General features: G+C 41.8%; 2 protein-coding genes and 2 long non-coding RNA genes across 8 annotated transcripts; 2 read left to right on the top strand and 2 right to left on the bottom strand.

Annotated features, from left to right (window-relative positions):
- LOC143514578 (uncharacterized) lies at window positions 1-1,145 on the top strand. Its single transcript, XR_013130903.1, has 4 exons — window positions 1-148; window positions 301-339; window positions 473-583; window positions 830-1,145. It is a non-coding gene; the product is annotated as an uncharacterized LOC143514578 (long non-coding RNA).
- Window positions 1,146-1,205: 60 nt separating this feature from the next.
- Window positions 1,206-12,682, bottom strand: kif3a (kinesin family member 3A). 2 transcript variants are annotated; one of them, XM_077005924.1, is made up of 18 exons: window positions 12,512-12,682; window positions 11,216-11,498; window positions 10,759-10,903; window positions 10,500-10,584; window positions 10,040-10,145; window positions 9,688-9,827; window positions 9,376-9,573; window positions 8,971-9,145; window positions 8,398-8,496; window positions 7,428-7,499; window positions 6,094-6,250; window positions 5,081-5,261; window positions 4,811-4,921; window positions 3,788-3,913; window positions 3,187-3,240; window positions 3,004-3,072; window positions 2,782-2,909; window positions 1,206-1,900 (listed from the first exon to the last, which is right to left on the bottom strand). In XM_077005924.1, exons 1-18 carry the CDS (start codon window positions 12,515-12,517, stop codon window positions 1,852-1,854), a joined length of 2,184 nt encoding a protein of 727 aa, XP_076862039.1. In that variant the 5' UTR covers window positions 12,518-12,682; the 3' UTR covers window positions 1,206-1,851. The 2 variants fall into 2 exon arrangements, with proteins under 2 accessions (XP_076862039.1, XP_076862040.1); XM_077005925.1 differs by lacking the exon at window positions 7,428-7,499 and having other exon boundaries at window positions 12,512-12,681.
- On the top strand, window positions 12,658-13,580 carry LOC143514579 (uncharacterized). The gene is made up of 2 exons (XR_013130904.1): window positions 12,658-12,841; window positions 12,946-13,580. It is a non-coding gene; the product is annotated as an uncharacterized LOC143514579 (long non-coding RNA).
- On the bottom strand, window positions 12,840-26,585 carry sh3rf2 (SH3 domain containing ring finger 2). 4 transcript variants are annotated; one of them, XM_077005919.1, is made up of 11 exons: window positions 26,553-26,585; window positions 25,387-25,809; window positions 24,438-24,704; window positions 23,687-23,782; window positions 18,725-19,057; window positions 15,852-15,973; window positions 15,273-15,443; window positions 14,772-15,025; window positions 14,245-14,537; window positions 13,782-14,059; window positions 12,840-13,513 (listed from the first exon to the last, which is right to left on the bottom strand). In XM_077005919.1, the coding sequence occupies exons 1-11, from the start codon at window positions 26,568-26,570 to the stop codon at window positions 13,333-13,335; spliced, it is 2,436 nt and encodes an 811-aa protein (XP_076862034.1). In that variant the 5' UTR covers window positions 26,571-26,585; the 3' UTR covers window positions 12,840-13,332. The 4 variants fall into 4 exon arrangements, with proteins under 4 accessions (XP_076862034.1, XP_076862037.1, XP_076862035.1 ...); XM_077005922.1 differs by having other exon boundaries at window positions 25,387-25,733; window positions 26,466-26,561; XM_077005920.1 differs by having other exon boundaries at window positions 26,466-26,559.
- Between the last annotated feature and the right edge of the window lie 582 nt (window positions 26,586-27,167).

Raw genomic sequence — 27,167 nt, 5'->3', positions numbered from 1 at the left:
GAATGGTACTGTCTAAACCATGAAGAGCTTAATCTTTTTCCTTCTGAGCATCATCACGTATACTGCAGTACTTTCAAATCAGAAAATACCTCTTAAAAAACTACTACAAGAAATCCATCAAAGTCTGCAATCCTTAAATGCTAAGAAGGTAAGATGCCAGTTAATTGTGAGGGAATACTCTTACAAAATGGTAAAGACTAGACAGATTTTTTTTGTTTTTGCTTGTTTATACTAATGTGCTGATTCAGAAATACAAGACAAAACACTAAACTTGCAACATTTCAACATTTATTTCCTCAGATTAATGCCAAAGTAAATGATCTGGATTTTTTCTGTACTGTAAGTCTCATTAAGATATAAATAGAATGCATTTAACCAGATTTTTATAAATAAAAAACATGCTAGCATTAAGAAGCATTAAGCATTATTAAATGTGCCCATGCCCCATTTCCACTTTATCTGACAATTCTAGCCTGAAAAGATCTGCAAAGCAGAGAAAATTCTTTCAGCATTTAATGCCAGTGACTTCAGACTAAAAGATCTGGAGTGGAATCTGCCTAGGCTGCTCAAATCCTACATCCGGGTGAGTGACTATGCTACTGTGAAAATCTGAAGCTGTTATTTTGTTGATTATACATCTGTTATCCACAATACAGACCTAAACCCTTGTAGTTTGTACAGACGACTGGGCAAGTGACATGTACCACATAGTTCAAATCTGAGTCAGCCAATTACTATTGTGTAGCTGTGAAAACGCACAAAATCCCAAGATCTAAACCATATTTAGAAGAGAAGGCGCTTAATTGACTTAAACTGCTGTGTTCTTCAGTTGCAGAATATACGATGTAGTAACACAAGAGCACATGGAAAAATTGCACTTCATCTGCTTCTGAATCGCATACACAGATGTGTGAAGATTGAATTCTCCAATATAATTTCAACATAGATGGGTGATGGCAAGAAGGAGGAGGAGGGTGTTATCCTGAAGATCACGCTAGTGTTAAAGACTTCTGTATAGGATTCATTATTTTATATTAATTCCTTCTATAACTATTTATTTATTTAAATTGTGCCTATAAATTATTGTGTACATTAATGGATAAAAAAAAAATTTATTTATCATTAAAGTATTTTTGAAGTCAGCATATATACTGGATTGTCGTAACTCGTAATAATGATGTTAACACATTCACATAAATCACTACTTGTGAACATGAGAACAAATAATTTAATAAATTAATGTGTATACAGCACATCACAATAGGTATAAACACTTTCATGTAAAGGTCACTTTAAGCTACAGTACACATGTTAACATGCAGTGTAAAATGGCACTGATCATGGGTAGAACAGCATGCAGGTTCAACCCTCACGAAACCAGGTTAGTAGCACAATTACAGAAAAACAATAAATAAGTGATGAGCTAACAGTGGTGCTGGTATCAAGCATGTGATTCATATGTGTAAAGTAGCTTGCTCGTCTTGGTAAGATAATCAGTCGGGGCATCATATTAGTAATATCCTGTTCCTAAAGCTTTCAGATTTCCTACCCTGCAATGACATCTATATAAAAACAGAAGCTCAAGTAACAGTTTCTACTGTGTTTAGTTTGCTCTATGGTTAAAGATGATGTTGGTTGTTTGCTAAATTCATATTCTTGAAATTAATTACAAGAACAATATGACTGTTGTATTATTTCTGCCTATGTACATGGGATTTTTTTTTCTTCTTCACCAAAACTGCAGTATGTTTAGTCGACATTCTTCCATTTTTATACAGCTAATATCAATTCATCCCTCAAACTCACAAAGCCTAGTCACATACTTCTGTGGCAAATGTCTGAAGCAGCACATCACTGCAGTAGGGATTCGATCGCTGTTTCCGGCCGGGACGAACGCTTCCTACAAAAATCAAGCGAACACTGGTCACCAGCAGTTTTAGGACACAAGTGATGTGACTGTGATGTAAACATTTTGAAAACAGAGCTGCTGTTTGTTACTGGGCTGGAGTTAAAGGACAAATCATTACAATAAGATGTATTCACTCATCTAGTCAAATCAAAGTTTATATACAGTATATGAGCACACACAAAAGGACATTTCACACAAATACCTGCCAAATCAAACTGTAAACTGTCCACCAGAGAACTACAGTGGAAATAACATTAAGGGCGTACTCACACTAGGCACGGTTTGCTGGTTCCGTGCTGGGGCCCGGTTATCCCCCCTCCCCACTCCCCCTCTGGCCTGCACTCACACTGCCTTCATCAAACTGCGCCCGAGCACGCTTACGTCATCACAACCCCACTTTATTTGGAAAAAAGCGCACTCGCACAACACTATGGAGTTCCCAATTCTCTTTTTATCGTATTTTTTTAGTCGTTTTGGGAGTGCAGAAACACAGTGCAAGCACAGATTTATCGATCATTTATCGAGCAAGCACAGATTTATCGATCACTGTTTAACGTGAGTGTCGCATCACTGACGTAATGTTTGAGTTCCGGCAAAATGAACCAATCACACGAGGCACCAAGCAGGCCCGGGCACAGATAGCGCTCACACTAGAAGCGAACCGTGCCCGAGTCCAAGCGAATCGTGCCCTGGCCGACCTCTTCAAGCGGGCCCGGGCACGGTTCGGAGCGATCACACTAGTCAAACGAACCGTGCTTCGGCAGGGAACCGTGCCCGGATTACAGACCCTAGTGTTAGTACGCCCTTAGTCCTGGTTTCCAATTACCCTTTCCTTATGAGGTCAACGCAGAAGGTAACAAGGATGATCTGACCTGCGGCCAGTCTTGGGCCTGGACTTGCCACTCTTGGAGGTCCTGGGCCTCTCCAACTTCATCAGGGACTGGCGCATGCTCTCCTCAGTGTAGGCCAGGTAGACGTGGGACAGGTCCACCTCAAACGGCTGGACCAATCACGGCATGCACACAGCTCACAGTTAAACCATGCTGATATGATGCACGTTAAAGAATAAGAACATTAACACAACTGACACTTACATCTTTTTCCTTCTTGTCTGGAACTGGGGTCTGTTTTCTCATGTTGTTGCCAGTATAGGCAACACATTTCTAAGAAAAGAAATCAAATCTTTCTAAAAATGAGGATTTAATCCAATATGACTATGTGACCAGTTCTGGCCTAAGCCAGATGTTGTATGACATTATACACTGCACATCACTCACCAGCTGCCATTCCCCAATGTCTTCATTCCAGTGAACATAATTCTCGATCATTTCCTAGAGGACAAAGGTTAGATTGATTAGGCATTCATGCATATGCATGAAAAATCATTTTAGATGGCACTGAACACATAGAATGGACTACATTCTCTAGAAATGTCATTGACGTTTAAATCAGTATTAAGCTGACTTGGTAATTAGCATAATGTGCTTATACATTTAAAAAATCATTCATTTTAGGTACGAAGGGTCTTGTTATATCACAATCTCTTTCTCAGTCTTACTATCTTGTTACTCTCAGTCTTACTCTCTTAGATACTTAAACACTTAAATACTTATAATAATAATGGATTAACATGCAAAAAGAAAAAGCTCCCAAATCCAAATAATGGTTTAGTTATGCAACTCAAACGTCTGCACACACTAAATCACTTAAGGATACAAATACCAGCAATTTACCCAGATATACACACTGCATATAAGAACTGTTAGTGAACATTACTTTTCTAGTCGTACTAGTTGTCTTTTCCAGTCCAACAATCCGTAAAACCCTTATCTATATTACCACACACACACACACACACACGCACACGCACACGCACACCTGGTATTCCTGAGGGATGAAGTTGTCGATGATGAGCATTTGCAGGCGCAGTTCTCTGCTGAGCTGGCGTATGTTCTCAAGCAGGCCCTCGATCTCCCTGTGATGTTCCTGTTGCAGGTCTGCCATCTGAAACACACGAGTCTCATGATGCTCTTGGAGTCCCGTCTGCACCTCTCCTCCTGCAGGTGCCACAGCTCCAAGATGATTACGCAGAAATCAGCTCTGTTCAACTTGTTTGTCTGATTTGTTTTGGGTATCAAATACCGTACAGTATAACATGGTAAACAGCAGATGTGATGCACTGGACAGAATTCAAAGAAAAAGTTTTAAGTTCTTGGTAGAGTGTAACTTGGCATGATTTAAGTAATAAGATGTCTTTCAAAACAGCACAAGTGCTCACACCAATACATTTTTTGCACAAGTCACCAACACCAAGAAGTGTCGTGTCCTGGTATTAAATCAGGCAACATGGACACAGTGGTAGATTATGTATGCATTGCATTTTGCTCTGCCAAAAGGGAGTTTGTCAGCACATGATTAAGTCAAGAATGTGAGGGAAAAAAAGCTTTACATTTTTGTAGCCACTGTTGCCATGGCAGCAGTTGCTTTCCTCTATTCTTGTTGTTTTGATGACAACAGCACTAAGCTCATGGGCAAAAAAATTACATGAAATCTCATCTGCCTGTTCTCATTCAAGTCACACAACCATGAATACAGTCTTGGACCACAAAAGATATTCTGACTCAAATCTGATATGAAAATATATGATTTGTGTGTCCGCACAGCCCTGAAAAAAATATAATTTGTGCCACTTCAAGTCGGTACCTGGTCCCTTGGCTGACTCTTTGAACATGATCTTTTCTATGATAAAACATGTTCTTTTCTATGATAAAATATTTAACAATCAGGGCAAGTCATAAACAGTATTAAGATGTAAAATACTCAATGCCGTGCTGCATGTCTATACTGCAGTTTATGCAAGACCAAAAAGTCTGGCGCATGTTTCAAACCATGTCAACATACCTCTGATTTTGCAGCCATCAACATGGTCCAAACTTTCTTCAATTTTTTGGTCTTTCCTTGGGCTTCCTCCTGCAAGCTGGTGTACTTCTCCTCAATGTCCAAGCGTTCTTGCTGTTGGAGGCATAGTGGAAATGCACCTGAGCAGGCTGGGAAACTGCAGAACAGTGCTAACCTATACCTGATGTAAACCTACACCTACCTGCCCTCATTTCACTACACAAGTTGTCTATAACGGTTGGTGCTAAAATGGAGATGATCGTTAACATCTACCTCCTTCTCCTCCAGTTCTTTGCGGAGCTGCTCTGCTCTCTTCCGCCGCTCCTCCAGTTCGTTGTTGGATTCTTCCAGAAGCTTCTCCTGCTCTTCTGCCTTGGCCAGCAAGTCAACACCACCAACAATAACCTTCTTCTCCAGAGCAGACAGCTTTTCAAGCAATAAGTGGTGCTCCTGCCTGGAAGTCAAAGTAGAAGGCAATAAAGAGCAAAATTAATAAAGATGTTTTCTGGATGCCAGTTATTTCAAATAGAATATCTAGAAATTTTGGTGGCAAAAATCTACCACAGTTATAGTTTATAAAATAGTTTTTCAGGCATCCCAACTTGTTGGACATCAATAATAGATTCACGAACCACAAATAAGACACATTCACCTAAAGATAAAACGTCTCAAATCCAGACTTGAGCAAAAACTATTATCTCTTAGTGTTAAAGTGCAAATAAACCAACATCACGATGAAAGGAGTTGTTTAAAGTGTAAGATGCATGGCTCCACCTATTTGAAAAGTAGTGCTGGATGATAGAAAACAATAGAAACAATTTCGATAAATCGTTCTTCGCTACCAATGATGAGCTTTGGGCAATAAAATAAAAAAAACTTTGGTTTGTATTTCCCATCTAAATGGTACACAGAAAGTGTAAAGGTACATTCAGGTGTTTTTAGCCTGCCACTAAGCAGTGGCACTAGCCAGCCAGTCAACAGTGGTGACTTTTACCCCATACAAAAAAATTGTCTTAATACTGTTTTCAAGACCCAGGACACAGATCATTTTTATGTAATTTATATTATTTGGGAATGGTAATCAAAATGTAAAATGTAAATTTAATTATGGAGTCGAGAAATTTGACTTTGTTTTTTGGGATATTCTTTAAAAGCTGTGAGTTTTACTGATATCAATTAATAAAGGAAAATGTATCGTGATAAAATCTTTGGTCACATTGCCCAGCTCTAATGGAAGGCTGGTTATGTCTGTGTGCAGGTGTGTCAAGTTTGTGATGTTGACTCACTGGGCTTTGAGCAGGTCCTTCTCCCTCTTCTCCAGCTCTGCACGAGCTTTATTCCGCTCCTCCTCTTCCATGTCCAGCTTGGCCTCCAGGGCTTTGCGCTCCTCCTCAATCTTTGCTTGCATCTCCACCATCTTGTCAGGCGACACCTTCTTCCTTCCTGTCGCAAGTGGAGCACAATCGTATTAGAATGGGATGTTATACCCTTATGTGGCTGTGAAAGTCTTCCTTTATCTAAAGACCTAACTTGCATACAACTGACATGGAACTTGAACTCTTTGTAACCTTAAGAATATTGACTTTTATTCTTATCAGCATGCAAATCCATTAAATGTGTGTAATATATCGGCAACGGTCACGTTTCCGCAATAAGCCTATAGATGTAATTTGTAATTCTAAGAATGGACCGCAACTAAACAGAAAACCAGGATGTAGTAGTGCTTCACGGCACTCTGCAACCTCTCCTGTCACGCTGACGGGAGTTCAAGAGAAAATAATAGAGGCTGGGCTGCTGGAGATTCCCTGACACCAACCTCGTTGATCTTGAATTTAGAAGAGAAAAGCGATTCAGATCGCCATCACATTGCATCAGAGGAAAGAAACAGAGGAAGACATGATATCATTACAAAAAGGTCAGTGATGGGGAAAGTGGTGAACAAAGCACAGAAATCTGACCCCCACAAAATATACAGTTCAACTGGCTTAGCAGGGAAGGCAAAAGCAGGCAGAAAGAACAAGTAAAAGAGTGTGCATGAGATGCAGCATGGAAAATGTGATTAGCACAGCCTAATCAGATGGATGTTATTACATCTAAACCATATTTGGACATCCTGCCTGCGAATGGCCTAAATCTGTTTAAACAGATTTTGCCTTTTCACTTGTATCTAAAAATGTTATTTGTCAGTAACTTGTCTTTGTTGGTAAAGTCCAAATATGATCATTACCTGATGGATTTTTTTTGCCTTATAAAGATTACTTGCAGTGTAGGAGTAGCATTATCATTTAGTAGCAATATTTCATTTTACTTGCCTTGTGTATGAAAAGGCCAAGCATTTAAAGTTTTCCATAAGTTAAAAAACTTAGGGTTAGGGAAACCTCCTGGGTTCAGCGCTTTCTGAGAACACACATTCCCAGATTTTGAAAGCATGTCACCGTTGCAGTCAGAGTTTCACTCAGGTACATGCACTGCAACAGCTGTTCTTCAGCGGGAGTGGAAGGGGGTGTCTGTTTGGGGGCATGGAAAACAGGTGACAAGGGGCAGGTAAGCATGAGGCCGGGGCTTTAAGATCAGGAGCGAGCGAAAGGCTATTGGGTCTCGGAGCACTGATCCCACTCACTAGTAGGAGTTTTCCCCTCTGACTGCTGTGCTACAGAGCAGGCAGACCCTGAACTAGCACTGCTGCTACTGTCTGCAACACAGAGAGAAAAAGAGGCTACAGCAACACTGGCAAAGGTACACGGAATAAAGAGAGAGAAAGAGAGAGATAGCACATGTCTGAGACAGAACCTAAGAATGTACATTAATGGCTAAAACAGAGAGAGAGACAGCACACGTCAGAAGATCAGCAGTTTCTGTGGTAGACCATCACACACAGCAAAGGCATAAATTCCTCGTAGCTCGATGCAGAGACACTATCATTGCTCAATCGTAGTCAGTTATGTACACTGATGCAAATAACAGTCACAGGACGTATAGAGTGCGCTACTAACTTTATTAGTGTAACCAACAAAAATACTACCATTATCAACTGGTCTCTGACCATTATCAACTGGTCTCTGACCATTATCAACTGATCTCTGACTAGAAGCCTTGTAGTTTATTTGATATAAATTACATTAAAAAAGGTAATTTCGCACTTATGGTCTACTACAAACTACTAAAAATATTATCTTATTGTTTGAAAGACAATATACTCAGCTCAAACTTGTATCTTGTAAAATGTACCATGGTATTATAAGAAAAATCTAATTCAGCAAAATGTCTGTACGTATTGCTTGGCATAAAAGGATTCTAAACGCAATAGTGGAATTAAAGCTAGGCATTGCACTGGAACAGTAATTAAATGTGTAATTACATCATTCATGGGATATTAACTGCATTAGGTTAGTGTCAGTAAATTACATTGAGTCATTCATCTGTAGTACTAATACATCAGTTTCAGTTTTACGTCAGAGTCTAGGCAGAAAACCTCACATGTGGAGACTTCACCACCAACATCCTCTACTGTCTGGTGTAGCTCAGTCTTGCTGATGCTAGCTCATAGTGTGCACGCCTTTAATGAGAAAATGACCACAGGGAACTCTGACCTCGTCGCTTCCTGCGTCTCTCTCCACCGTCACCGGCCTCGTCCTCCCCTTCGTCCATGTCTTCAGACCCACTGCCCTCTGACCCCGAGATCTCTTCCCCTGAAGACAGCCAAACACCAAAGCATGGGCAGGGAGGAAGTGTGGGGTGCAGCTTCACCTTGCCTCACACATTAAATTTGAACTGGTCCAATCAATCGGAACTGATCCAAATGATCATTTGACACAGGTAACTGGGCTTTCACTGTGCTTTGGATTTTGCTGTTATGCAACCAATGAGCTTGGTACTTCCAATTGGTCATAGGTCGCTATAGGTGTGATATTGTGTTACAAACACATTGCAAGTATTTAGCATAAATTATGCTTGTTTTTGATGTCATTCCTATTTTCTAGTTGGTATTAATGAACCTCATTCTCATCAAGAAATCTGCACAGTTTCAACTGTGTATGTGTGCACATGCACATGTGGATATTCCAGATAATTTTAGATTTCAGACAAAAAGTACTGATGAGGTGAACACCGGACATTTGTGTTTCTACTGAGATGGCCCAATTCTGCTGCGAGTTCTAAAGTACCTTCTTCCAGCTTCTTCTTGAGCTCCTCAATCTCCTTCTGAAATTGGCGCAATAGTGCATCTTTGGGGTCCTCGTTAATTCTGGCCTTATTCTTGATGTTTTTTGCCCTGTTAGCATAGCGCAAGGTGCTAATGGTCTCATCATAGTTGTAGTCTGCTGGTCCAATGTTTGCACACTGAAAAAGAAGAATCAATTGAATCTCAACTGTGATGTGAGTGGAATGGCAAATTTCTAGACCATGCAGCCTTGAGGAGTGTAACAGCCCAACAACTGATCAAAACAAAACCCACTAACCATGCTTACAAAATGGAAATGAAAAAAAGGTCAGGGCCTGTAACTTTTTTTCCATTGTGAAAATTTCGACAAGCCAGACTAATAAAAACTTGATTTCCTGTATGTCTGTACCATCATGGTTTTGGAATTTCCTCCTAATGAGTCCTGCAGAAGGCGGGTGAGTTTAGAGTTCCGGTAGGGTACGTGGGTGCTCTTCCCATCTACCAAAGCTGAGATGACATTCCCCAGAGTGGACAGGGACAGGTTGATCTTAGTAGCCTCTTTAAGACGCTGTCCAGTTGCTCCTGTCTTCCCCTGCCTCTCCGACCCCTGAGCAGCAGAAAAAAACAGACACACACAGCACGTTACAGTTTGACAGTTCACCTATGAGAAGCAGAGAAAACCACCACCAGCGTCATGTGCTCTGATGCACGGCATCCTTACTGCAAGGTCCACCAGGTGCAGTTTGCCCATTCTCACATGCTGGTTACCATCTACGCCCTTTTCACTGCACTCGATGGTGATGGTGAAGATGGCGTGTGAGCGGGAGCTGTGTTCATTCATGTTGGTGGCACCCACAGAACCTGTGAACCCACAAACCAAGTCTGTTTGGACACATTCAACTGTTAAGTAGAATACACAGAACGTCATTCTCACATGCACATCGAACTGAACATTGTCATTTCTTTTGCGATATCTCCAAATAAAAAGACATCCATACAACAAACAATAAGACAGCTCCAACACAAAGAGAAATATATACTTTTCAGGTCATACAGCATTAATACAAGCTTACGGTTTTTGTGTCCAAGAGTCATAATTCTATCCATGTCATCTGCATTGTTCACAACATAACCAGAAAGATCTTTGATGTACACTCCTACATCAGGCCTCTCTTTCACCTGTGTTTGAAACCATAGGCAGCCATTAGATTAATAGAAGGCATAGAGTAAGCAAAAAAGGAGGAAATTAGAGCAAAGTGAGTCATCAAAGCACAAAGAATGTTCTGCCTATCGATATATCATCAAAGAATTTTTGCAAACGACTACCAGAGCTCTGAGCTGATAATCATTGAACCATTTCCTGTTAGCAGTTTTTTTAATCTGATGACAAGTTAAATATAACGTAAATCTGATTAACAACAGTGTTGCTGCATATCTGTTAATGCCTCCTCTCAGACAAGGATCACTTATGTGACCAACATGCTCTCAAAGATTTGAACGGCAAGAACATGGTGACATTTGTCCGTTTCTCACCTCCAGTCTCTGCATCTGGTCTTTCCCTAACAAGTCCCTCACTTCCTCGTTGTAGATCTCCAAGTACGAAACTCTAACTAAGAACCTGTAAGGAGGAGAATCTTTGATCAGTATTGCAAGACGCTGTGAGTCATGCCGATGTGTAACGTTTTGCAGTACAGCATCACACACAAACTGGCTGTTCTAACAAAAGGTGAAGAGTGGATTTTGGCAGCAGATCAGGGGAGGCTTAAAAGTGAGGTGATATTCCTGTGATTACCTGGTGTCACCCTCAGCTTTAGCAATATGACCAAAGATGTGAGCAAATGAATTTGGAATGATCCCTCTAAGCTCTGGCACGGCCCTAACACCCTCCATGGTGAAGGTCTTCCCAGTGCCTGTCTGACCATAGGCGAAAATGGTCCCTGGAAGGAAAATCAATACAACGTGTAGAATTTCAGGTGTTACTTTACATACACACATTGGCGATCTCTCATATCAAATGGTATATATTAAATAAAACATGTTCTGGACAACATAAGCGACATTTTATGATATCAAGCTCAACTACTCAGGTTCACGGGCTGCCCTGCACTGTAGAGTGTGTATGTGGGTGTGTACTTTCTCTTCCAACACACCTTATTTGGTTCATACATCAAGCTTGGTGATCATGTGATGGGTTAAATCGGTGAAAGACTGCCACCAAGTGTGAACAAGTGTCCTATAATATTACTTACCATTGTAGCCCTCCAACACTGAGTCAATAATAGGCCGGGCTGTTAAATTATAGACATCCAGCTGTTTGCTGTCAGGACCAAACACTGTGTCAAAAGTGAATGTCTTTGGTGGCTCGTGAGGTGTCTCAAGTTTGTTCACAGTGATGGTTCCTCGTATTTCATCCACAGAGACAGACAATTTGTATCCCATCGCCTTTTCTTTTTGGTTGAGAGGTCGACATCGCACCACCACCTTGACATTATCACTGACCTCTGCCTTTTCCGGTTTGTCAAGCTTGTTGCTCTACAAGCACAAAAGAACTGGTCAAAGGGCCGGTTTTTATACATAGCGTAATAATTAATGATATATTTCTAATGAAGTATTTTTAGCATTTATAAATACATTATTATATTATAAGAATGCAGCAAACTGCGTCCTACCAAATGCATGGAACTGTACGAGCTAAAGAAATCCAGTGACGGACGCTAAACTTGTTTTTTGAAGTACATGAAATGAATGCATGACGGCTTACTTGGCGATAATATTGACCATAAGACTAATAAGCAGGAAATAACCAGGGGTAATAACTAGGGGCCAATAACCAGGGGGTAATAACCAGGTTCGCTAGTTGCGCTCGCGGCCCACGGACATGCAAGCGTCAACACGGTTGCCAAGCAATCTAACTACAGTTAGCTAGCTAGCTGGCAATTATCTCGATAAATTATGTGGGTGGTCTGTAAATTGTGAATATAAAGACCACAATTCAACTATCGTTGGGTATTGTTAATATTATATGGTAGTAAGTGTCCGCTTTCGTATTAACTTGAGAGATTTGAACGAGCCAGCTATATATTTGCAGCTGTTACTGCTTTACAATGTTTGACGGCTAATTAGCTAACTAGCTAGGACGGCGATCTTCAGTTAGCTATTTCAGGTTAGGTTAGAGCAACAGCTAGCCAGCTACAGTTAGTCACCTCTGGTTAGATGTCTAGACAAATACTGATATATTTGCGAACATTCCTGGAAACATTTGCATTTAGCCATGTAGCTTACCCTGCTAGCCATATGGCTAAATGCAAATGTATCCTGCCCCTGCCTTATCCGAAGTGTCAACTTCGTAACACACAACCGGCAAATGTGTAGAAAACGTCCCTGAACATCCTGTAGTCATTCTAAACGTTGTTGCAATTTACCGATTCTGCACTGGTTGGGTGTTAGCATGCTTGCTAGCTAGCATAGGGGCTAGATATCTGGCGAATGCTGCTGAGGACGAAAAGAGAAACACAACGTTGCCCAAGAGTCGCTTTATCTCTTACCGGCATATTTCAATCTTGAGTATTTTGCCCTTAATGAACAACGGAAATTAATTTGCTTCCTGGTGAGAAAACAATACGTGTGGAATCATCCGTTATAATAGTTATTTCTCCATGCTCCGATGCCCATCCCAAACCTGTCCCGTTGTGTTTTCTCATCGGGATAAACTGCGCCTGCGCAGTACGGGGCACCGAGGGAATAAGTTGTTTAGGTGTGTGTTGAAGCGACCCTGTACTCACTGGAGCATGATATATATTGCGGTTACTAGCTGTATACATTATATTTGTTCAAATCTTGGATAACTGAGATGGAATAAAGACAAACACAGCAAGGTTTGTAGTTAATTTATTTTAGATTATTTTATAATTTAAAAAATAAAGTCACAAAATACCAAGGATTAGCTTTGATTGACGTGAACTTCAAATGTATTTTACAGGAGGCCTGTAATGTGGACTAATGACAAAAATACCCAACGCAGTTTCTCCACTCAAACAATACATTCATGCATTCTCAGAGACAACCCATAGTTCATATTCACAGGTATTTTCAAGTGTCAGAAGTACAAGTAGATTTTGTCTTGATAATCTTTTCACCAAAGTGCATATCAGAACCCAAAGAAAAGGCACTGTCAGATTGATAACACAGGGGAGTTGTGTCTGTTGAGTACAATGAGGCATGCTGTGCACTGAAATATATATATTGCTTTCTTTAATTAGCTCCGTAGGCAACAGACTCACTCCACATAATTCCATCAGCAACACTGAAAACATTGTGCTCAGTAGTGGAACATGAAACATACACACAAATACAATAACAGTGCCACTCAGACACCTTTGTCCAGTACTTCCAGAATACTGCTATGGAAAAGGCCCGTTTTGCCAGTGATCTCCCGGGTAAGGAGAATCCTCCCATCTGCTCGAGGCTTTTGAATCAGGACCATCTCTCCCTCCAGAAGGTTCAGTTCTGAATCATTTTGGGCTTTGTATCCCATCCCCACCCTGTATCTGAAAGAGCAGATGTGAATGCACATCATCATTACATCGCACCTGCAAAACGCAAGCCTGGACACGATTTTAAAAGTTGTAGATGAGATAACCATTTAATTTTATTTTAATGAAAAAAAGGTTTGCATCACCCTTCATGCATTTTACTGCATCTGAATGCATTTGAATGTCACTTACTGTTAGAATTTAATTTTTGCATACTTGTAAAGCAAGCAATAAGAACAGCAAAGTTAAAAAACTTAGGATGAAGTGAGATGAACACTCTTACCTGCTGGGACTGGGAAGACTGCTAACAGTTGATGTTTTTATGTTCAAAGGGGGACTTTCTATGGCAGCTTGGTTCTGGCCTTTCCTCTGCAGAAGCGCCTTTGTGTCTTTAAGGACCGAGGTGCTTCCATCCCGACCCAAAATGGCTGATGGGTTCCAGTACTCTAGAGCTGTGGGACTACTCTGAGAATTGCCCTTGATTTGTATGCCAGTAGATGAGCTCACCCTCGCAGTGGTTTGGGGTAGTTCTTCAGTCGAGAACCGCACTGACTTTGCAGGCTAAAAATAACAAAATGGCCATAATCAGATCGTATGAATCACATTAGAGTGACCTGGAAATCATGTGAAAGTATTTCTTTTTGAATTAATTGACTGACTGAACCACTCAACAGTGCAAAAAGGTTAAGTGCCTCATAATTTGATATAAATATTGTCAAATAAATATTCCAAAAATAATAGATTACCTTTTCTGGATTGTGCTTATAAGAATCTGGTTTTACTAGAATGGAATGAGGAGCTGTGGAAGTTTCTTTTGGAACAGAATATTTGGCATCCATTGCCTGGTAGCTGCCACCAGAGGGAGTCGTTCCTTCATAAGTCCAATGCTGTGGCCTGATGGGGTTTGAGAACAAACCGTTTCTCTTCCTGGGGAGAACAGGGGAGTGGCCAGTCCCACACATCTGTCCCAAATCTTGAGCTGGGGACTGAAGGCTTGGGGCTGGATTCTGTGTGTGGTAGCTGCTGCGCTGGGGTGACACTAAAACATTTACCCAAGAAATAGTCGTCAACACCAGGATACACTATGGTTATTTTCTGCTTTAATCGCTAAAGGTTGCAGAACACCGCAATGACACTAAGGTTGAAAACAGAAAAGCTTTGTATATCTGTAAAAAACATTGTCCACATCTTTCTATAGACATTGATCAGTACTGCATTTGTGGGGTCATTTGTAGAGTTTAAGTTGGCACATAGGCCGCTAGCCAGCTCTCACCTCTCCGTGCGGGCAGCACCGTATGTCGGACAGTGTCCCAGCCCTGCCTGCTGCCTGGAGCAAGGATCCTCAGTGAACCGCCACTGGACACCACTGGCTGAGACGGCAGTGGGGCAGCAGGAGTTCCATCAGTCCTTACTTTATCCAGGGCCAATACCCCGGCCTGGGGCTTCTGGGGTGCGTATCTCTTTGTTGACAGAGTGCTTGCAATGGGAACTATGGGCTTTGGCTGCTCGAGAAACCTTGCGGACGTTCTGAGAGGAAAAGGTCAGCATAGCACCAGAGGCATACATTTCAGAACACGACTGTGGATATTAAAGTCGCTTAAACAAGAAATTACAAAAGGCTTACAATGCAATTTCAAAATGAGAACACTGCATCTGATCGGCATTTTAGTTAGCGCTGGGCTTTGTTTAAACAGAGGCATGATGTTTGTGATGTGATGTAAATCCAACTGTGTCCACACCACATGCACACATTCAAGAGGAAATACTATCCTACCTGAGCACAGGCATGACGTAGTTGGCAGGCAAGATGCCAACTTTGCCATTTCTAAGTGAGAGGCCACGTAACCAACCCTCCTTAAACTTCCCATAAACCCCCACCATCTCCCCCTTCCTCAGTTCCAGCTCTTCGGGGCGATGGGGGATGTACGAATAGAGCACAGCGCACCTAGAAAGGGAAATATCTGCGTCACGACACCCATGTTCTCTCCCACAACAAAAGCCACACTGACAAACACTTTCAGTGCAGATTTAGAGATAACGAATTTCCGATGAGACACTATGCCCCTGATCCACTGAGAACCACGGTTTTTAAATACCCAATCAGAAAAAAAAGAGTATCAATGCAAAAAAAAAAAAAAAGAGTCTGCAACGCATCTTGAATAACACAATGGTGGCCATTAATACTAAACACATTGTATGCATGTTAGATTAAGTGTGAACATCACTCTCCTGAAGCTCTTCAGATGCAACGTTTGCCACCCGTGTTCTGGAGATTAAGATATTAATCTGGAACAAGAAGCTCTATCCAGAAGGAAGGACAGTACGGAGGAGATGGAGACTCAGAGGCACTTACACATTAACAGAGAGTTGCTGGGTGGGGAACTGTTTGCTCTCTGTGGGTGGTGGCAGGGCCGGAGGACTGATCAAAGCCATAGTGATGGATGGACTAAATTCACTGTTCATGCTCCTTTCAACCTGGGAAACAAATAAATACCATTCAAAGAAGTTTAGTGACAGTTGGTGCTGATAATACAGAGTATGTTGTATTTTTAAAAATAGCTTAGGAATGCCACATGAGCTGTCACACCATTCTTAAGAACATTAAGTACACACGTGGCAGTCCTCTGTTTCTGTATCACATTTAAGTCTTTTGATTAATCATGTTGCTTCTAGATCTTGGAAAACATTTCTGAGCCATGCAGTGCTGCTCCAACTTGTCAATACCAGTTACAGTGCAATGGTCCCACTGCTCCAGGTATGAGGTGTCAGCACAGACATTTATCAATTAAAAGTATATAAGGTCAAAGCGATCAGTACTCATTAATATAAAACACACTACAGGCTACGAGGTACATTTCCTAGTCACATGTGTTCTACCGAAAATGTATGGCACAAATTTCAATAATGTCTGCTAATCATTCAAGTGAATTCTCTTTTGTCAGTTTGGCAATACATGAAAACAGTTAATCTCTCACAAGCTTCCACAGCCCTGAGAAACTGACTCAACCAGGAAACAGGCCCAAACTGCAGTTTGTGCCAAAGTGTGGTTACCAACAGGAGGCCCAGTGTTGAGAGCTGGGAATATAATCTGAGTCATGGGTATTTTTCAGTGACTCAGATCTAGTCTTCATGTTTCCACACACCAGAGTGCTAGTACTATCACTGCTGTGTTACTGTTAAGTTGCCTAATGATGCAACCACCATACCATCTGATAGCCTTAATGTAAGCTTCGCAATTCTCAGGCATCTCACAAAATCTTGTGTAACATTTTCATCTCAGCGTTACCTCTCCCTGCACATGCAAATTAAGATCCGTAACACTATGCAGCAAAGGATGCCTTAGTTAAGCAGAAAACTGAGCCCCCGATGCTCCTGCCTCAGCCTCTCAGTGCATTGTGGGGTCACATTGCGGAGCAGATCTAATCAGAGTAGGAAACACTTCCCATGTCTGAGACGAGAGTCATTCTAAAGGGTGGATGGATTGGAATTTGTTTCTATTACTGCCTAGAAAAACACAATCCAGGAATGGAGTTCTTCTACAAAATAAAAAAAAAACAACAGAACTGTGGTATGTTAAACAGTCCATCCAGTGTGACTGAGCATTACCTTTTTAAGGCAAAATGATCCAGTACATGACTGTATGTGTGAAAGTGCCTTCTGAAGAAGCCAGAGGTGGCGCCGTTTCTCGGTTGTTGTCAAGACCAAGGAATGTATGAGATTAGACTGAAGTGTCTCGAGCACACAGACTTTTTAAGAACGGTGAGGACCATTGCGGAAAAGCTACACATAATACTTGACATGAGAGAGGGTGGCTAAGAAATATCTCACAGTGGCTCACGTAATATTTCAGCCTAGCAATGCAGAACAGGTCAGCGCCACAGGGATTCGGGTCGGAATCGCGACCAATGAGGTCCAGGGGTCACTGATTGCGGTTGGCTGCGTTTTCTTTGCGAGGGTGGAATTAGAATTGGCGCTGAAGGATGTTTGTGCTGCTTCAGCCTCCTACACTGGCTGTGATGACATGCAGCATGCGAGAGTCCATCCACACTCAGAGGGAGGCGAGAACATAACCAAACTGAGAGAAGTGGAAAAACCACAAGTACAAATAAACAAACAAATGAACATACAAAACAAAGCATAAAAGAAAACCGTCTCCCATTTTCCAAGATGTGTTCTTCTTATGCCCACACGTGACAGGGCTTGCTAGCACAAAGATCTGGCGGCACAGCAGCATAAAGACGAGAGATAGGACAGGCTGAATCCTCTTTTAAGAAATGCTACACAAGCGGGTGAGAAAAGCCTGCACTAACTGGCCTGTGGGCAGGTCAGAGTCCAAGACGGAGTGAGTCCTCTTGGTGTAATGATGTGCTCTGTGATCACTTCCTTGTCTATTAATGGTGCAGTCCATGAGGGCGGAGGGGATGGAGTGAGGGAGTCACCACTCAGCCAAGAGGAATAAGCTTCGGCTTTCAAGCAGATAAGAGGCGGGGTGTTACATAACCACGCCATGAGTCATGGGCTGACGGCAACAAAGGAGTGGGAATTTTTTGCTCTCAAAATTGGATGAAAAAATATCATAGCCTGGCAACATAAAATGTCATAAGGCATAATGAAATTTCTTCTTTTTTGTCTTTGTGCCTCTCTGAAAACAAAGCCGAACAAATAGCAGCAGAACAGGTTGAAAACAAATACTGAAAGTGTGAAGACTGGCCTCCCAGGTTCTGTTAACAAGTGTTGGTAACTTAACACCCATCACTGCAGAGGAGAATGAGCCCGTCACACTGTACCTGAGAGTCACTCTCTAAATCACTGGACCTCCAATACACTTTCAACATCCAGGTCTGCTGTATTTTACAGTTGATCGTACATAAAAGACATTTGATCATCACTTTTTCTACATGTGAGTATTTTTCTATTGCAGATAAAACAAATACACCAGTATTCATGCATTACTTACATGGTATTACAGAGAAATATCTTTGCATCGTTGTCATTTTTGACAACTTCTACAAATCAAGACGTTTGGTCAAATCTACAGTAAGAGTTAAACAGGAATATGAAAGGATAAACCAAAACACTATTCCAGAGTCCCTGCCCATTTGAAATACCCCTTAAAGAAATTAACAGATGGCACACACACACATTCCTTCTAGTGCAAGTACCCAGCCACACCCCTCACTCTCACCCCTCACTCACTCTCACCCCTCACTCACTCTCACCCCTCACCTTTGAAACGCTCCTGCCAGTGCTGCTAGAACGCTGTCTGGAGGTTGTGGCGAGTCTGACTGCTTTGCCTGGTGCGGGGGGCGCCACAGGGCCAGCATGCAGGGGCGGGGGGCTCTGGATGTGCCTGAGGGAGGCCCGGTTCAGGCTGTTTAAGAGGCTGACGTCAGGAGGCCTGGCCGTGCCCAGCCGCGTCCCAGAGTACCGCCTGCGGCCACCTGCATCCACAACGATCCTCCCTGCGGTGTCCCGCGAGTTCCTCGGGTCCCGCGGGCGAGGTTCCGCACACTCGCTCACCTTGCCTCTCGCCAGGAGTCTGCGGGCAGCCGGGTTTGGCTGGAGCGGGTGGCGAGGAAGAGAAGGGAAGGAGGTTAGAAGCAGCCAACGGAAGAGAGGCGGCGTCTCTGAGTGGGGCAGCCCTGGTCTCGTCAGCTGCTACCTCTCCGTCCAGGAGTCCAGCATGGGGATCCTTTATTCTTTCAGTAAGTAAGGTGGCAGCTCAAAGCCATCAGTCACAGCTGGGCGAACACCCGGCTATCTCTGCCCATACGGCGACACACAAGGCTCTAGCCACTGTAGCCACGGCTGCTTGGAGCTTGAGGAGAGAGAGGGACTGATGCAGCAGCAGGAAGCCGCGATTGCTGCCCCCCCCCTCCACGCACACCCCCTCCCGCACACCCCCTCTGATGTGCTCTTATGCCACCAAAGCAGAGAGAGCATTCCTGTGTCTTCACGGCTGGCTGGCCAACAGTGAGATACTGAGTGGAGCTCACCCAGGGGGTGTGTGTGGGGGGGTGAGAAAGGCAGCCTCTTAAATCTGTCATACAGCAGATTCAGAACAGTCTGTGAGTAACTGGATAGTGACACAGTTATTGTGTTTTGGTTTATACTAAAGCTCAGTGGATTTGAAAAGAAGCATTGAGTGTAAGGCATACAATGGCAACTTTATTTATTCCAGTATCGGTGAGCCATGTAGCTCACACAGCCCACCTGGACAGCAATTTTAATCCCCTTCTCTAGGAACCATAACTAAGTTGGTAAATAATCTTAATCTTATATTAGCCTACACTGTCATGCATCTTCACATGCTCACAGACCCAGACGAATTTCTATTTGCAAGTTATACTTGGCTATTAAACTGAGACTGTTTTTAGCATTTTGTTTAGCACTTAGCTCTGCTAACCTGAGACATCAGTAGTTTTGACTTCAACTGTGTTTTTATTCAGAATTCAGGATTACTCATTTTCAGAATTCATGTTTCCAGTCACAGCTACATCAGCAGAAAAGACAGGTGAACCAATTATATGATATCTTCCACACAAGCTTAAGGCACCATGTTTCACAGGTAAAAATACACTATGGCTCAGATCCCATCAGTCTGCTTTCAGATCACATTAGTCTTTGCTCATAGTTCTAATGTGCTTTTAGCAAACTGTTGCCTGACCTAGGTGTTATTTACACTTCTGAGTGATTTATATCTCGTGGTAAACCCTCAAAGGTCATGGTGGTGTACTCTTCTCTTTTCGGTAGTCATTCACAAATCCATTTCTACCTGATGGATAGTAAACTTGTAGTGAAGTGTGTTTTTTTGCTATTCCTTACTATTTACTGCTTTAAGTGTGTTATTTGGTTATCCATCAGTCTTTACTGTGCACCAGTGTATTTTTTGTTTTAAAAATGTGCCAGATAGTTGGACTTGACATTTTTAATACTTTGACTATGTCACTCGTAGATCCACTCTGATTGTTGTCAGATTTATAGACCATCTTGTGGAGAAAGGAGACAGTGTCAGACTACCTAATAGATACGTACATAGAATCAATTCTAGATTTTGTTACTCTCCTGTTCACAAAATAATGATGCAACAACATAGCTGGCCAAAAAAAGACCGCACTCAGCATCCAACTGAATAAATACAATAGTTAAATGAAAAGGAGACTGTAAAAGCTGTGATTCCTATGTAGTTTACCCACTATAAATACCCATTACATTTGATACACCTTAGACTATATAGAGTAATTCAGTCCCAGTCCATTGAGGACTGACAGCGTGTTCATAAACAATGACTGGAACTCATTATTTCAAAATGAGCTAAACACACACACACACACACACACACACACACACACACACACACACACACACACACACACACACACACACAGCCCCGTCGACAGGGGGGGACAACCGGGTCTGTTGTCCCGGGCCCCAGGGCCAGGGGGGCCCATCAAAAAGCCCAGCAATTTATTATTTATTTAAAGTATATAATTTTAAATATAATCTTGAAATCTTTAATTAATATAAAATTCTGTATTCAAAATAAGCTCAATGGCTAAAATATATATGTTTTTTACCTATCTGCATATTTTCCATTAAGTGCATACACCCCCGCCTCCCACTGAAAAATTGTTTGATCCAGCACCGACTGTAGCCGGTTGGTACCCGCCCAACAGCCGGAAATACAGTGGTGGAAACTTAAAGTAGAAATCTGGAGCGCAGAAAAAAACATTTACCTGACCAATTTTAATTTTGCATTGTGTTCCAGGTTTGAAAGAATTTAGGCTAAAGTACTTGAAAATGCTTGAAATTGTAACTACTTCGTTTCACAACAAATAGCTGTCTGACTGAACAGTTCTCTTGTATTACGTTAACAAACACGAGCCTCTTGTAATTCCATTAAATAATGTGATTAAAATAGGGGTGGGACGCGATTATAAAAATTAATCGAATTAATTGGAAGCTTTGTAATTAATTAATCGAAATTAATCGCATTTTAATCGCATTTCAGTATTTAACATGAGAAATATTAATTTAAGTTTGAATGATGAATGAATCAATTAACATATTCATAAACTTCAACATCTTGTTTATTTTTCCACCAGTCTTCTACACAGACCAATAGATGAGTGCAGAAAACAGTTCAGAACACTGGAAATTCTGACCAAAAATGTTGTTTAATTTTGGGAGTTTTGCTCAGGATATTGGAAGAACTGAAGTAAATCAGAAGATGTTTTTTAATACCATTTTAGATGGTATATTTTTCTTTAATTTCCCAGGCCTCTGCCACAGGCATCTCCATAGTGCCTAGAAGTGGTCTTCTGCATGATCAAAGCAAATGACTGGATCTTCATCATCTATAGATTCATCATCTATAATATGAGCTGTCACACCAAGATAATTCTTGTTGCTAATAGAGGTCCAGTTATCCCCAGTCAGAGCCACATTTGTGGCGCTCTTCACAATAACCTGTTTTACTTCCTTTTCCTCTTCATACAGCTGCTGGATTTTCTTCAACATTGTCTTTCTGGACAGTAGTTCGTAACTTGCATCAGTTGACGCAATGTGCAGCGCTTCTTGTAAGCCTTTATCTTCGACCACAGAGAGCGAACAACACTGCAAATAATGTGACGTGTCATGTATAAACGCGTGCGGAGTCGCGCACTACGGTCACTCGCGATTAATCCAGTCTTAATGGTCCAAAGAAGGTAATTTAAAAACCAGGACATTTCCTCACTTTAAAAAAAACCAGGGACGCCCTGGACAGGATGTGAAATACGGACATGTCCCGGGAAATACGGACGTTTGGTCACCCTATCGTACTAGGAATACATTTAGCAGCTTAAGATATCATTACTGACCTGCGCGTTAGCCCCAACATGTTTTGCGTTGAGGTGGTAACGAAGGGTGGAAGTGCTCCTTTGATAAGCGAACTCCTTCCTGCATAAAGTGCAAATAACACTATTTGTGTTTGTACTTTCATCTGGAAGTTTCTTATATTTAAATTTCCCATTCACCAGCGTAGCGCCTCCAGTCATTTCCATCATGATCTTATTGTACGTCAATATAATCTGTGTGTCTGGTGCACTGAGAAACATTCCACGGGGCAAAAGTGTCTCGTGCGTTAAATGCGTTAAAATGCGTTAATTTTTTTAGTGCGTTAATTTTCCTGTAATTAATCGAAATTAACGCGTTAAAGTCCCACCACTAGATTAAAAGCGAATTATATGTATAAATATTTAACTTAATTAAGTTTAACGTGCTGGTAAATATTGAAATGGACCTTGAAAGTGACGTACAAGTGCTTTAATTCCACCTTATAAAGGTGTATGGTCCCTGCAAACATGACTTTGTTCATTGCACTGAAGCGCGGCGCGCGCGAAGTAAAAAAATTTGAGAGGTGCGCGACCTCGCGAATCGACAGCGCGTGAGGCCCTCGCGCACGGGTGGTGCCACTGCGATTACATCATTTTCGACGCGTCAAATATAAACCAGTCAGCTGTCAGAAACAGCTTTGATGTGTCTCTATATTATATACTATATGACCTAACACAAGGATTGTCTGCTACAGAGGAAATTCAAATGACGTAAGGGGGGGGCACATGAAACTTTCTTGTCCCGGGCCCCAGCATATATATGTGTGTGAAAAGAGCTGTTGGTGATGGAGCCCTTGAGATTAGAGCATGCCATCCACCACATACTCTCCAGCAATTCTGGGGCCTGTGGTTCGTGGGGCCTGCAGCAACTGGGTCCCCTACGACTCAAGCTGGGTCCCTTCTACCTGGGCTTACACTACATGTCTATAATTCATGAACAGATCTTTTAACTTAATAATAGCCCTCATCAGCCAGCGTACGTACACACACACACACACACACACACACACACACACACACACACACACACACACACACACACACACACACACACACACACACACATCTTTCCACACCATTACATTCATCTGTGCCCCTCCTGTACATAATTATCTTATCCATGGAAGAGACATGGATTCATTATTATTCATGACCGTAAAATCTTAAAACAGAAAATCTAATTCCATAAAAATATTTTCAAAATATGATTTTAGAACCCCCAGAGAACCCATAAAACTTGAAGAAGGATTGGTAGCTAGGTTTTCTTCCACTCAAGATCAGACATACTGTGTATAAACACATATTGTCTCACCTCTGTGAAAAGCAGAGGAAAGATTCCAACCTTGTCTCGTAACTTTCCTTCAACCCAGTTCTCATCCACTCGCCTAATGACAGTCACGATCTCTCCCTGGATGTAGCAAAACAAAAAAAACATAAAAAACACAAGACAGGAAGTCAGGGATAGTGTGAGATGTGTTTTATGAGATGTGGCTGTCTGCCTGTGCGTCACAAAAGCAATCCATGTATCACACTTCTCCAGATGCATAGTGTTCCTGAAATGGTTTACTTGGCTAGAATCACTTTGAAATGGAGACACTGTGTCCCCTTTTTTGTCCACAAGCCCGAAACTCTTTTTCCTGAACTCTGATCTAAACCCAATTAAACTGCCAACTCTCAAAAAAGCACTTCTCTAAAACAGTCCTTTATGAAAGCTTTGCCCATAATGTCTTGCATTGTGTATGTGACTGATAACAGAAGAACATGGTATGAAGCTAAATCCCATTACTTTCCAAACCATAATCACTTATAAGATATTAGTCAGTGGTTTATAAAAAAATAATCTATTCTTTCAGACCTCATGCAATATACTTTCATATGTCTGCACGTAATGGTCAGTTTCACCAGCTCCTTTACACACCTCATTACATTCAACCACATGCATCAAAATCTACCTTACAAAATGAGCTCATACGCAGAACAAGGAGGCCTCCGAACCCATAGCAAGCATTAATAAATGCATAACACACAGCCCTTGCTGATTACTGCAAGTACCAAACACTGACCTTCAAAAAGCCCAGGCATTCCCTCCTGTCCGCAGGGTCCAGCCTGTTCAAGTCAAAGTCGTAGAGAGCCCGACAGAGAGCCACGGGCTGTGTCTGCTCACTCAACGTCTGCACCATCTTGGCAGGAACCAGCCCGTTGTTCCCCTTGGTGTCGCCATAATACCAGTTCTCGTCCACTCGATACTGGAGACTGACTATGTCGCCAGAGTTCATGGTGAGCTCCCCGGGGCCATTACCCTGGTAGTTGACGAGGGCTTTAGCCAGCACCTGGAAAAGCAAACACAGATAAGAGAAGTGAAAGGCAAGGAAAAAAAAAGGAGAATTATTGCGTAAAGTCAGCAACACACCCAGCATACGTGTATTATTATAATGCATAAAATAACCATTTAAACATGTTGGTGACAATAAATGTCATTTACACGTGTAGTGAGAATTCTGTTAAGCATTACTGGGCAGGAGCTTGAATCACTGCAAAGGGCCTTTGCATCCAGTGAAATCCAAAACGTCTGACCTACTTAAGCCGAACTACGGCCGAGTGTGCTGTGTTGGGCTTTGTGAACAAAAACTTCCCGAGAGACAGCATACCCATACCGGCAGCTGCTATAAGGTGAACATTTGCAAGGAAACGACATCCCTTTGACTAAACACAACTGAAATAATAGCAGTATCAAAGAAGCCCAGTTAGCCTGACAGTAAACGTTGGAGAGACTTTGACGGTTATCCATCAGCTTATGCTTCGGAGGAAGAACAAATGATGTAGATCACTGTTTGGTTTTTGCCATGTTTAGAGCTCAGCTGTTTCTCTGACAGCTACAAGGTAAAGTAATTTGCAAAGGCCGCCCTCAAACCTGTTCATCTGATGATCCAGGGAAGAAGAAGAACAGTTCCAACCAGCTGGAGAAGTCATTTAGTTCCTAGTTTTAAACATAGATAGGTAGGACGTACTCACCCCTGGGGGCCCCGGACTCTGCTCATGTAGCGGAGGTAGCACGTCTTCGCTCAGCCTTGTCAGAACACTGTCCAGACTCTGAGCTCTGTTACTGCCGTAGACAGATGATCTATACTTCGGTTTGCCCAGGTGATCCCTACCGAGGCCCTCGAGAAGTCGGGCCAGTAGCAGGTTAGTGGGCAGGTCCTCCACTGTTCCCAAAAGTGGGGCACGACACTCCGGACAGCACATCTGAGGGAGTGATGCTTCCTGTCCCAGAAGACAAGGCTTGCAGAACGTGTGCTGGCATGGCAAGACCTTGGCCGACGTGTCCAGAGGATCCATGCACAGTGGACATTCCAGCAAATCTAACAAAGCCACATCTGCCATTTTTTTATCGTTGGATGACGATACAAAATGATTCATAAGGTCACAGTCTTCATGCTGCAATTATGAAACACAATATAGAGCGCAGCGATTTTCGTACGACTCAGTAGGTTAGAAAGATCTGTCCCTTCATACCATTACGAACGGGTTATACACAACAAACCAATTTTTACATTATAGTCAATATTATAATACCACGACGTTCAGGATCTTTAAAAGATAACACAAAACAAACTTGCTACTAGACGAATAATAATCTATTTACTACTACTAACTGCTAATTGTAGTAAAAACCAACAATAACACGTAATAATAATGCGTATTACTTCCGTAAACACTCATTCAGCGCCAGCAAAATCATCATATCCTCTCCCATTTCTGACAGGTTGCTCCTCGTCACCTGAACAGGTAACGCAATGTCACTATGATTTAACGTGTTTCGCGTATAACAGACGTGACAAAAACCCCAAAACATCACCATTTAATAAAATCAGTGCTGTGAATTTTAATCTCCACTGGACTAACTTTGGCTAAAGGCTACATTTTAAACACAAGTCCTGGCTGAGCACCTAGCTAACAAAAGAGGAAGTCGCCAATGCGCAGATGCGCAGTCCCTCAGTAAACTATAGTTAAACTAACTTTTGTATGTTATGTAGTTATGAAAATGGGGACGATTTTATAAAAGTAAAATCAAACTCGGTTTTAACACGTACCTTAATTTCCACATAGCGTATAACTACAGATAATATAACCAAAAAGTATAAGTACTGAACAGACCCAACTAGTTCCAGTCAACTCACGATTTGCACACGTATCATCTTTCACTCTTCCTGAGATTCACTTAACAACGTGAATAGAGCGGAACAAAAGAGAAAAATCCCAGTAATGAACTTGCATTATAATGGCCTCCACGAACCCTATACTTGCGGTGACGTTTTTTTATTTAACTGGGAAGATTATTGAGTAATAAATACTTAAATAAATAGAACACCCATTTTAACCTATAGAATAGACACACGTGTTCTAAATTTACTCCAAGGTCTTAATTTATTTATGTATTTAGGACGTGAGTAAAAGCACATAGCTTTGACAAACACCACATATATAGACGGTTACCGTTTTTTGTGTTTGTATGTTTTTTGTGGTCAGGTGCAGAACAAGGCATCCGCTGATACTGTTGACGTTGTCTCCCTCTAGTGGTACATTTAAAGAATGTGTTTACGTCTTGCAATCGCTAGTGAGTACATTAGACTTTCAACAATAGTAAACATTCAGTGTAGCTTACCGTTGTCATGACCTTATACACTGCAGCATTTTTTTATATTTACTTTATCTTCGTTAAGACATTATAATGAGTTGTTAATGTGATGTTGTCGGATTGATAATGATGATGTATGACAAATTTACTGAGAACC

Source organism: Brachyhypopomus gauderio, chromosome 5 (assembly GCF_052324685.1).
Source record: "Brachyhypopomus gauderio isolate BG-103 chromosome 5, BGAUD_0.2, whole genome shotgun sequence".
Lineage (NCBI taxonomy): Eukaryota > Metazoa > Chordata > Actinopteri > Gymnotiformes > Hypopomidae > Brachyhypopomus > Brachyhypopomus gauderio.
This window is presented reverse-complemented; position numbering and strand designations above follow the sequence as displayed.